The sequence below is a fragment of the Trachymyrmex septentrionalis genome, unplaced genomic scaffold, assembly GCF_001594115.1.
Source record: "Trachymyrmex septentrionalis isolate Tsep2-gDNA-1 unplaced genomic scaffold, Tsep1.0 scaffold44, whole genome shotgun sequence".
In the NCBI taxonomy this organism is placed as follows: Eukaryota; Metazoa; Arthropoda; class Insecta; order Hymenoptera; family Formicidae; genus Trachymyrmex; species Trachymyrmex septentrionalis.
This window is the reverse complement of record NW_017305611.1, coordinates 39251-51262: the sequence shown is the minus strand read 5'-3', so window position 1 is coordinate 51262 and position 12012 is coordinate 39251. Positions and strand designations below refer to the sequence as shown.

The window sequence follows — 12012 nt, the reverse complement described above, 5'->3', positions numbered from 1 at the left end:
GACTCGTATATGTAATGAATTATATTTATATATATATACACATACATACAGAGTGTCCCGTAAGTTTTAGCCAATCGCTTTTTTGTGTAGATAGAGTGGACTAAACTGAGTCGAAAAGTTTTGTATCATTTTACAATTTTTGCAATGATTAACGAGATATTAATTACTAAAAATCGCTAAATATTGGTTTTCAATCATTTTTTACTCAAATACTATCAACTTTACAGAAAAATAGCAAGAGAATAAAAATTGTTTATTTTCTTCTTATAAAGTTCCAAGAATTTTGTCAGAATTTTTTATTTTCTCATGGTGGTAAAAATAAGAAAATACTAGTATTAAAAAATTGATAAAAAATTCTGAAAACATTTTTGAAATTTTATAAGAAAAAAATAAATTTTTTACTGTTTCAATTTTTTTACAAAATTGATAGTACTTGAGTGAAAAATTATTGAAAATCAATTTTTGGCAATTGTTACTAATTAATATTAATCATTGCGAAATAGTAGAGGACTTTTACAATTTTTTGTAATATAATTTCAATTGTTACCACTGATGGACGTAACAGTGCTATTAAACACATTAAATATAGCTAATTGTATAGATACTTAAAAATCGTATACTTACTACAATTCTAAATTTAATTAAACATTTTTACCTTTCTGATCATATATAGTTGAGGAAATTTTTTGTAATTCCTTTGTACCGATTTCTTTGAAATGTTCAGTGGAAATATTTTTTCTCCGTTCTTTAACATCTGATCTATCATCAATAAAAAACTGACCATATTCATTCAGTAGCAAATTTACTTTCGGAATTGCAATTAATTTACAATGTTTTCGCCATTTTTGTAAAGCATTTCGATAACCAGCCCAATCGGGACGTTTAAACAATTCTTCCTTGTAAGGACAGATATCTTTTTGTTTCAGATATGTCGTTAGTTGTGCTAAAATATGTATTATAGTTGAGTAATAATATTTATTTAGTTTAACAATAAATAATTATAAGATAATTATTAATTGATGAAACAATATTGGTAAATTTTTAATAATTATTACGTATTTAATAATATGAATATTCAATTATAGTTAATTAAACTTTTTAATATTTTGAATTATAAAATTACGTTTCGATGGTAATCTTGGCATAGTCACTGCTGGCAATCTCTTATGTAATTCCTTCACTGTTTCTGGCAATGTTAAAAATGCAATAGCCGACAATATTATTCTCTCATTGCAATTATAAACTTTCTCTGGAAATTAAATAATTTTATAATTATTATAAATATATATATATATTATATAATTCTATTAAAAATTACGTTATTAATTCTTTAATTTAAGTTTTAAATAAAAATCTGAAATATACTATATCCCTCTTCACAGAAATCATTTCCCGTTAAGATTCTGTAAATTTCTCGTAGAAAATTGACGCTATTGAATTTGCATGATTTATGTAATTTGTTTATAGTACTCGGCTTTAATTTAAACAACGTTGAAATGACGCCAATAGCTATTAGTGTCGTTTGCGTGCCCTTTGTCTTTGTCTCTTCGTAATCGGTGAGCATTACATTTTCCAATTTCATTAAATGCTTCAACTATGAATTTGTATAATTTAATTTCATAATACGTACAGAAAATTACAATTTTATTTTTAAAAAAATCTCTTAAATACTATTATTGCGCTCAGTCCACATTAAAGCTATTGTACACTATTCTAATTTAAATATAAAAATAAAATATCTCAATTGATAAAATATCCAATATGCACTTTATCAAATAGCACAATAAAATGTATTAAATATTTCGCGGTTTAATTTATTTCTATATTTTTATTAAACGTACATCTTTACGATTTTTGTACAACGTCTTTAAAGTGCACTGAGTGCGTACTAGTTCTGCCAAAATAAAAAAACGCTATAAGATCGAAAGATAATATTTTACTTAATGAGAGAATGAATTGAGCTATAATATTTTACAGAAAACAATCTTTTATAAACAACATTTTAATGTTGAACTTTATTTATCGAAACAAAATTTGTATGAGATCACTCATTTTTACGTTCATACTTGATCCGGGGAAAAATCTTGGTACCATCGTGGATATTGCATCAGTTTTAATAATTTCTTATCTATTGAAGAAGTAAATAATATTATTAATATATTAATTTAAAACACACAGTTACAGATTTAACGTTAATATAATATTTATATTACACTTTTTCTAAATTGAATCCTTTTTTTCTCTTATCTTTATTATTCCGTCCAATATCAAAATAATATAAGCATTTATACGAAATAAAATAAAATTAAGTAATCATATTTTATTTATATTACATTTGTTAAATATTGATCCTGTTGTAATGCTACAGTCTTAAATTTAGTTTAATAACGATTGAACGCACTGAGTACACTAGTTCATATTAAAGCCGTTGTACAAATTGACGTAAAAAAGTGTGTTTAATATAAATTTAAAAATTGGTTAAACCATAAAGTTCTCTATACATTTTATTGTGTCATTAAGTAAAATATATATTTTATAATTCGAAATATTTGCATTTTACTTTTACACTTAAATTAATCAGTGTACAAGGGCTTTAATATGCACCAATGTTCATTAATGCATTCAAACGAATTTGCTCTTAATCCAGTCTTGTATTTTTGCTGTTAGAGACTTACTTTTCTTCTTGGCTATGTTTATCGCCTTGTTGTTTGCCTCCTTATAAATTCTTTTCTTTTTTGCCCAGAAAATATTTTTTCCCAATGCAATTTCATCTTCTAGATACTGCTTTATAAAGCGATTATTTTTGCTGATCTGCAAATAATTTAATTCACCGTTCTTTAATGGTTGTTGCTGTTCTCCTGCAGCTGACATTCTTGTTTTGGTTAGTCTCTTTCTCTCCTGAGAAAGTCGGGACATGGAAAATTTTATTTGCATTTTAGCCACCGGACATTCGTGCACAGAAGTTATTGCCGTTAGTGAAGATTTATAGGGTGGCTTTCGTTGATCGTATCGCGAAAGAGGATTGAAACGATCCAGAGAACAACAAAATTTGAACGGCTTCAGCTTTAAATTCTTCTTTGGCCATTTCTCTCGAAAAGCAGGGTTCAATAAATAATTACTTTTTCTTTTTGATGTCGGGAAACTGGATAAGATATGAAGATTATCTGATTGGTGTTAACAGAATTAAATTAACATAAATTACAAAATTAATTAAAGAAAAAAAATATCTTTACTAAAAGAAAAAATAATAAAATTAAAATTATATATAAAAAAATTTCTGTTAATGTGACTTTATGTAATTAATAATTTCTACATAATAATTTAATGTTTTATTTTTAACGTATTGATTGTTTACTTTAAAGGTTGGAGCGGAAGTCTCGTGTTGGAAGTCTTTAAAGAAGTTTTAAACATTTTTGAAGCAAAGAACTAAATTTTTCTTTATTAATAAACTATAACTATTTTGGGATTAAATTAAATTTTGTAATTAATACTTGTAAATTTATAAATGGTTACAGGAAACGTGATTAAAATGTAATAGGTTATGTCCGAATGAATGAAGTTTGAGTAAATTCAGAGTAAAATTTCTACTTTATTTTGTTTATAACTGTAGCTTACTTTAGACGATTTACAATTTGCATCAAATTTTAAGATCAAAATTCCTTTATAATTTTTTAAAGATATAATGAACATAATAACATTCTTATTAATTGTTTCTATTAATTATTTTATTTTATATTATTATATAATTTATTTATAATTTCTTAATTACTATAACTATAACCAAAAATGAAAATATTTTTCATATTCTTGTATACTTTAAAAGGGAAGTATGATGCTAAATTTTCGAAATTAGCAGACTACATTTTCAGTTTTGATTTTTTAGTATAAAAATGCGGAACTTTTCTTATTTTTATAAGAATAACTGTAGAATTATGAAAAGTACTACTGGAAAGTACTACTGGAACTGTCATTATCTTTTTTTTATTAATAGAATATTCTGTTAACTTCTGCACAGTATTTTATATTTGATGATTAAATACGATCTTAAGATTATATTATATTTAGCTATAATGACAGTAGAAATGCTTTTAACAATCTTAAATGAATATTTGTATATACTGCCCTAATAATTTTAATTATTTTAATAGATTTGCAAAAAATTAAATTATTGTGCACACACACACACACACATTCCCTGGAAAAAATGTTTCATGTATAATTATATCAAATTAAAATGTCCGTCTAAAATATCTTGCTTTTGATAATACAAGAAAATATCAAAGGAAAAAGGTGTTCGATTTGAAGAGGCATATATTATGATGAAGATTATATTTTTTTTTTTGAGATACTTTAAGGTTTACCTTTACTTTTTTAAATAGAATTGTATAATTTTTTTATACAATATGATTCCTTTAATTATTCTGAATATAAAAGTATTAAGATAATGATATATATAAAAAACCAATAGTTCACGAGATATTTTTTCCAGGGAATGCACAATAATTCCAGTACTACTTAGATAGGATCGCGCAGTCCTACGTACTAGTAGTGCTCAGTAGTACTTTTTTACAAAGGGTAAATGCTTCGTAAAACCAATTTTTATATTTTTGTTGTCACTTGTACATTAAATATTATATTAAATATATTTAAATACATAAATATTAAATATATTAATTATATATTAAATATATAAAATATCTATTGAATATATATTAAATAGAAATTATATAATTTTTATTGTACTCTCTGATATCTATCTAACAATTTAAACACATACAGATAAATGAGAGTAATACTGCGCGGTTTTTGATGCTCCAAATTACTAATTTAATTTATGTTTCTATTACACCCGATCTATTTGTTACTCGACGTACGATGATTGTTACTGACGTTACTGTATTGTTACGTAGAAATTATTTGTTCGAATGTTTTGATTCCTTCCGAACCATCTTCAGCGAGATAAATTCCAGCGTATCCGTAGACAAAGTTTTTATAAATAAACCGGATGTGAGCCTCTTCAACTTCTTGATTGAAAGTGTGTGACATTTCTTGAGAGCGTGTCAACAATCAGACATCGGAATTCTTACACCATGCATATCAACATCATACAAAAGTTTCAAAATATTGACAAGATAATTCGGAAAGTACTTTATAAAAAATAACTTTAATGTAGTGTTTTAAAAAGCTCTTGACACTAGTTATTAAATTCTGAAATCAAAAGTAAAATATAATTCGCTAAGGTCAAACTGAATGAGTAAACAGATCTTTTTGAACCTTACAATTTTTGTCTAAAGCACTTTTCTGTAAAACTTATATTTTCAGACATTTTTGAGACACCCTATATACCTATATTACACGCATATTATATATTATTATTATTATTATTATTATTATTATTATATACATAATAAAAATATTAATTATTATTTATTTATAAATTTATAAATTATTATTTAAAGTATTTAGAGTGACATTTATAAAATAATTGCAGTAGGTTATATAATTTTGTATTTATATTAAAATGCTAGTAAAGTTTTTCTGCAGTTTTTCTTTGTATTAAATGCGTTGATATTTCTGTGATAAATTAATTCAAGATTAATAAATTTAATTAATTATTTTTCTCCGTAAAAAAATGTAAAATTTATATTATAGAAAAGTTTTTTTGATATTATTTGTATCATTTTTTCTTTTTTTCCTAAAAAATCTAATGATATTCCTTTTATTATAATAATTTATTACATAGATTTGTACTCAATAGTGTTTGCTAACGCTCCCTTTACTGCGCATGTACAAGTATCTCGTCGTTCTTTCAGAACAACAATGTAGTTGGGTACAGTGTTGTGCGTAGTAAATGTACGTATGTGACTGTTAAGCAAATGTAGCTATCACTAGCTGCTATCACTGAGAATAGTGATGTTTGGCAAATTTTTGTTTTTTTAAATGATTCACTACTAGATACTCTCGATCGCTTAGTATTTATTCATTGGTAAAGAAGTATATCAGTGTATTTTTCCCCCAAGAGTTTTACTTTGCAGTTGCATGTACATTCTCAAGAATTCGCTCGAATATTCTAATGCGAAGTGTTGAATAAAAATGTTTCGCAATATGCTTAACATTAATAAAATAAAATTAATCAAGTGTGTGTAAAACAATGAATAATGTTACATGAAATACAATATATCTGAATTAAATTTATGGAAAAGACAAACACACTCCATGTGAATGAAATATACTCCAATTTTCTTTTCTTTCCTTTAATTTTCTTATAATATTCTGTAAAGATTAAATTGTCGCGTATCTTCATAGAATTTAAGAAGATTGCAAATCGCCAATGTATTTTGCTCATGTTGAGGTAACATTAATCTTTCTTAGTCAGCAATTTGACTAATCTGATGCGTTATCTACTTGAGCCAATTCAAATTCATTTAAGAACATTATTCACATTTATCTCTGATAATACGCAGAGATATTTCTTTAAAAGTGCAGTAAAACTGTTGGATGCAGTGCAATCGTCAAGAGTTTGCAGAATGCCAAAGGAAACAAAAATCGTGATCGTTGGAGCAGGTGCAGCTGGCATTGCTGCTGCCTCGAGATTATTGCAAAGAGGAGTAAATGATTTTGTAATATTAGAGGCCAGTGATAGGATCGGTGGCAGAATATATACTAAAGACTTTGGTAAATAATAACCTTCTAAATTGGTATTGAATTAATGAAAATTTAACTTTGTATATTATCTTTGATATTGAAATAGTTCCAATTATATATATATATATATATATCTTTCAAACTTTGGATGTTTAAGAAAATTTTTAATTTAAGCATTTTTTAATATTCTCAGGTGAAAATGTGGTAGATCTCGGAGCTCAATGGGTTCATGGAGAATCTGGAAATGTAGTGTTCGAACTTGCCTCCAAACATGATCTACTAGGTTCATTCGCAGTTCTGTATGATTCTAACAAACATGAATTTGTTACCATTAATGGTGAAGTAATGCCCAATGATGAAAGTAGCAAAGCTCTGATGATTTATCATAATAATTTGGACAAAGTGAAACAGGAAGAATTCAAAGAGGAAAGAGGATCGTTTGGAGATTTCTTTATAAGAGAGTAAGTACTTTTGTTTTTATCTAAGATTAAGAATATACAATTAATTAAATATAATATAAACTAATTAAAAAGTAAGTCAAAGTATAAACATATTTATTTATTTTGTACACAATATATTAACAATATCAGTAATACGTTATATGTTAAAAGATCTTTCAAAAGTTTGAATTTTTAACAATTGTTCATAAAATTTTTGTATTTGTTAAACCTAGAAGATGTTTCTTCATATTTAACTTACAATTAAATTAAAATATTGTTTACTATTAAAAAACTATCAATATTACAGATTTTAGAAGTTTTTTAAAAACTAAGGTATCAAAAATTGCTCATACAATTTTTATTTTTTCGTAAGTTTATAATAGTTTTTCCATATCAAATTTTATGGAAGAGAATATTATTCACAAAACCATCGATATCACTTTCACGAAACCATGCTTGTAATGTAGGATGTAGATTCTCTCGCACAATCGTATAAACATCTTTATCAGGCACGATACATCTGATAATATAAACAAGAGCAAATAAACAAAGATAATTCTACATATACTTATATTAATCGTAAAAAAATGATATTCTATCACAAATACTTAAAAATTATCTGTTAAAAATTTGTTATTAAAGACTTATCAATTTATATGTACCTCACACGATTGTTGCAACATTGATTCCTTACGTATTCATATCTTAATAAAGAATATATGTATTTTAAGTATTTTGTATCCAAATTATGCAGCTGTTCATACGTTTTTATAGGGTTATTGATTTTTTCGATGTACCCTTTTGTCAGTATTGGTATAACATAATCGACCTAAAAGATTAATTTATAGTACTTAATAACAGTTGATGTTAAAAAAATGACATAATTATAAAAATAGCAGTTCATAAAGAAAATTCGATTCTTCTAAAATTTGATTCTCCAGAATAGAAATTGGACAAAGGGTTTCCCCTTTCATAAAAATTGTAGCAAAGTTAAGAAGTCGAAGTTTACATAAAATTCTAGGAAGCCAGTATTTGACTTGGGCTATCAAAAAAGAGAATTTACCTGCTTGAAACAGTCGTCTATGAATTCTTCAGCTCGACTATAGACTTGTTTTTCTTGCTCTTGTAATATAAGTACACCGATTCGTGGTTGTTTAGACCTGAATATCTTCGTGATGCACTCAGCAGTTGGCAAACCGTCATTAGCAAACGTCAACATAACTATACAGCCATACGTTTGTTTATGCTGATACGATACAAAATATAATAAAAAATTTTTAATTAAAAATCTTGTTCTTTGAGCTCTTAAGAAAAATCTTCATAGATATATTAATCAGTTGAGCAACCTGTTTTTGCTGACTATCTTGTGGTATGTACATTGATTCACTTTCTTTCATTTTATTTTTATATTCCACTGTTAAAATTGGGCTCAGAACTAATGGTGCTTTTGGTATATGTCCAGGTTGAATTATTTCAGGTCCTAAATATGTATACAAAACAAATAATTAAGCCTTAGTATGCATGATTGGATCATTCATGATTTGCTCAGTTCTTTTCTTCGAAAAACTAGGAGCATCAAGTAATTATAACATTTATATACAGTTTTTTTAAACACACATCTTTATATAAATATTATACTTTCTAAAAATATTGAAACATGTGTAAGAATTTTTGTATATTATTTAAGTGTTCATTAAAATGATGAAAATGATGAAATTAATCCGAGACACAAATGACTTATTGGTGTAATAAAAGATCAGAAAATCTCATCGTGTGTACTAAAGGTTAATATAATTGTATATAATTATGACATTTGTAAATTCCGAATTTGTGTATGTGTGTGTGAGACTCATGATTTATTCTGTAATGTCAGAGAAAGAAATGTTACTTTACATTACCATGGCTTGTGACATGTTGTGACACAGCATTGACTAGATCATGCACATAAGCCTTAATCTGATTTATTATATCGAGTCGTTGCATTTTTTGCAAAGCACTCAAAATTTTGTCTATTGTTGCCTCTGGAGACTGCACATAAGCCAAAAGCACGTAATATGTTGGATCTTGCAGTCCTTTGAAATCATAATCTATGCACTAGACAACAAAATGACATTATAATATTATACTTACATTATTATTATACAATAATATGTATATGAATTAGCTTGATTCATTGTATGCATATTTATTACTTATTATAATTGTCATTTTTCTGATAATCTTACACGAATCTGTTCCATTGTTAAGCCCATATGTGCTGCGAATTCTTGCCATCCATTGTAGATCTTTCCTGTTGCTGTAGAACTCAGCAACAAACATAGTTTTTGTAATGTAGCTTTACCAATATGCTCGAACAAATATGCAGCATGAATGCGTGATGATTCTGTTTGAATATTCACAATAGTCATATCTAAATTTGGTGGTCCATCCACTTCGTTTCTCAGTTTCTCCAGCTCTGGATCTACTTTCCTAGAATTGTATTTTTCATTGAACGTTCGCATTTTCTTTAAGATGACACATCCATTTGCACATATTATTTATACAACTAAAAATTTTGAATTTGTAAGAATTCAATCTTGTTGATGGTAACAAAAAGTAAAAATAAGTTATGATTATAAAATTAATAATATTCAGATAGTTACCTTTTTGCAAACATCTTGCTAAGTTTTATTAGCAAAAAAAGTTGGGTTGTTGCTGCAAGTATCAGTATGATTTGATTGCATTACCGCTGTGTTTACTTCTGCAATAATTTGCAAAGACATGAACATGATATATTTCCATGCTTGGGATATTTAAAGATCTATATTAAAAAATAAAGATCTAAGTTGAATAATTTAGCTCAGTAAAACATCACAATTGGAGGCTATGCTTTCTTTGTATGTGACAGAATGATTGCAACATGCTGCTGGTGTCAGTCTCCCCACCACAATACAGTACAAGATTGATGATTCATTCTTACTTTTTACCCGCCTAAAATTTGAATCAGAAAAATGTGAAGTATACAAATTCTTTAATATGAGTGCAAAGTTAATAAAATATAGAAGTAAATAATAGCTTAATACTTATTAATAAAAGTTAAAAAAAGAGTTTATAGCCACAACGCTAGTTAATCGTTGCGATGTCATATATTTAAAATTATCATTACAAATTAAAATTCATAAACGTTTCGGCCAACATTTGGCCTTCTTCAGTATGTTTTACTATATAATAATAAATTATTTTAAGTCGATTAAAAATTATAAGAGATTAAATCTAAATTTAATTCAGTCATTATAGCGTGCAATGATGATTAATATACAATGTTGAGTGAAACAGAATAAACGCTCTTGTGAAATGATTGATTTTTGTGTTGATTTTACAATGTTGGTCTGCTATTAATTGTAAATCCATGTAGTACAAAATTTCCAAGTTCTAATTTGAACATGATTAAATTGTTATAAAGGATTTTTTTAACATGATTATAACAATAGTATTAACAATTACTTAACATATCTGTACTAGTATGAAATAGGAATTACAATTATCCACTATTTATATTTGCTAGAAAAATTGAGAAGGGGAATTTAGAAGAATGGGAAGGAGGTTATAAGCAGGGGATTATTCGATAATCGATTGATTAAATAAGCAGAGTGATACCGATCAATTACCGGAATTAAATTTGCTTCTATTAAACGAATAATCCCCTACTCACAGCCTCCTTTCTACTCCTCTAAATTCCCCTTCTCAATTTTTCTAGCAAATATAAATACAGAAGGATAAAACACAGATAATCAAAAATTCTGTTAACAAGTAACATAGAAGAAAGACTCTTCCATCCTTAAAAATAAAATTAAATTATAAAGAGTGGAAAATTGTCAGTGGATAATTGTAATTCTTATTTCATATTAGTACAGGTACGTTAAATAATTGTTAATATTATCATTATATAATCACTAAAAGAATTTTTTATAACAATTTAATTACGTAAATTCAAATTAGAATTTGGAAATTTTGTACTGCATGAGAATTTGCAGTTAATAACAGATCAACATTGTAAAATCAACAAAAAATCATTTCACAAGAACGTTTATTCTGTTTCATACATTCAACATCATATATTATATTAACTGATTATCGCATACTATAATGACTGAGTTAAACTTAGATTTAATATCTTATCATTTTTAATCAATCTTGAAATAATTTATTATTATAGAACATACTGAAGAAGGCTGAATATTGGCCGAAACGTTTATAAATTTTAATTTGTAATGATAATTTTAAATATAGGACATCGCAATGAATAACTAGCGTTTTAACTGTATGCTCCTTTTTTAATAAAGTTAATAATTAATATACATTTAATAGCGTAATGAAATAATATAACAAATGAAAAAGAAAGATAAAAAAATTATAATCTATTCAATTATTTTGTACTTATTTAATATTTAAAATAAAGTGCTGCTTGTATATAGATAGATAATATAAATGGAATGTTGGATTGATATTATGATAATACATTATAATTAATATAACAAATTTAATTATCACATTAACGTTGTAGATATTATAAAGCTTTTGATACAAATCCTTTCACGAATCGTGCTCGAGTTGCTGAATATTTATCTTGGATAGAAAAAATGGAAAATTCTATACAATGTAGTGACACATGGTTTGATATTTCCGCAAAACGTTTGACCGAATATCGAGAATGCGAGGGCAATCTTGTGTTGAATTGGAAAAACTATGGTTATAAAACAATTTTTGACCTGTTATTGGTAAGAAATTAATAATACTGGACTGGAAATTGAAATGTATGGAAATGTTTTCAATAATTTTCGATTTTTGTATAACGCTGAAATTGAAAATAAAATTTAAAATATGTATATTGCATCGAAAAGAAATAGTTCGTAATTGCTATTTCAAAATTAAATTAATATTGAAATAC

At 26.1% G+C, this 12012-nt stretch overlaps 3 protein-coding genes across 3 annotated transcripts in view; 1 reads left to right on the top strand and 2 right to left on the bottom strand.

Moving 5' to 3' along the window:
- LOC108751466 overlaps positions 1-3462 on the bottom strand; it is an 11082-nt gene extending 7620 nt beyond the window's left edge. Inside the window, exons 1-6 of the mRNA XM_018491687.1 lie at positions 3356-3462; positions 2676-3142; positions 2067-2128; positions 1366-1594; positions 1124-1249; positions 656-943 (exon numbers count right to left, since the gene is read on the bottom strand). Of these exons, the coding sequence (XP_018347189.1) occupies positions 656-943; positions 1124-1249; positions 1366-1594; positions 2067-2128; positions 2676-3142; positions 3356-3411 (1228 nt within the window). The 5' untranslated portion in view covers positions 3412-3462. The remainder of the gene's footprint in view (positions 1-655; positions 944-1123; positions 1250-1365; positions 1595-2066; positions 2129-2675; positions 3143-3355) is intronic.
- A 2833-nt stretch (positions 3463-6295) lies between these two features.
- LOC108751424 (spermine oxidase-like) overlaps positions 6296-12012 on the top strand; it is a 19741-nt gene continuing 14024 nt past the window's right edge. Inside the window, exons 1-3 of the mRNA XM_018491621.1 lie at positions 6296-6675; positions 6839-7106; positions 11629-11842. Of these exons, the coding sequence (XP_018347123.1) occupies positions 6393-6675; positions 6839-7106; positions 11629-11842 (765 nt within the window). The 5' untranslated portion in view covers positions 6296-6392. The remainder of the gene's footprint in view (positions 6676-6838; positions 7107-11628; positions 11843-12012) is intronic.
- Positions 7474-10050, bottom strand: LOC108751426. Its single transcript, XM_018491625.1, has 7 exons — positions 9728-10050; positions 9311-9554; positions 8984-9179; positions 8432-8565; positions 8149-8331; positions 7748-7914; positions 7474-7605 (listed from the first exon to the last, which is right to left on the bottom strand). The coding sequence occupies exons 1-7, from the start codon at positions 9739-9741 to the stop codon at positions 7479-7481; spliced, it is 1065 nt and encodes a 354-aa protein (XP_018347127.1). The 5' UTR covers positions 9742-10050; the 3' UTR covers positions 7474-7478.

Bases quoted from the DNA above. Each gene is read 5' to 3' on its own strand.
- LOC108751426 (XM_018491625.1), bottom strand. The intron at 9,180-9,310 runs GTAAGATTATCA...TTTGTTGTCTAG, and splicing joins TAACAATGGAACAGATTCGT to TGCATAGATTATGATTTCAA. The intron at 8,566-8,983 runs GTAATGTAAAGT...ATACATATTTAG, and splicing joins ACAACATGTCACAAGCCATG to GACCTGAAATAATTCAACCT.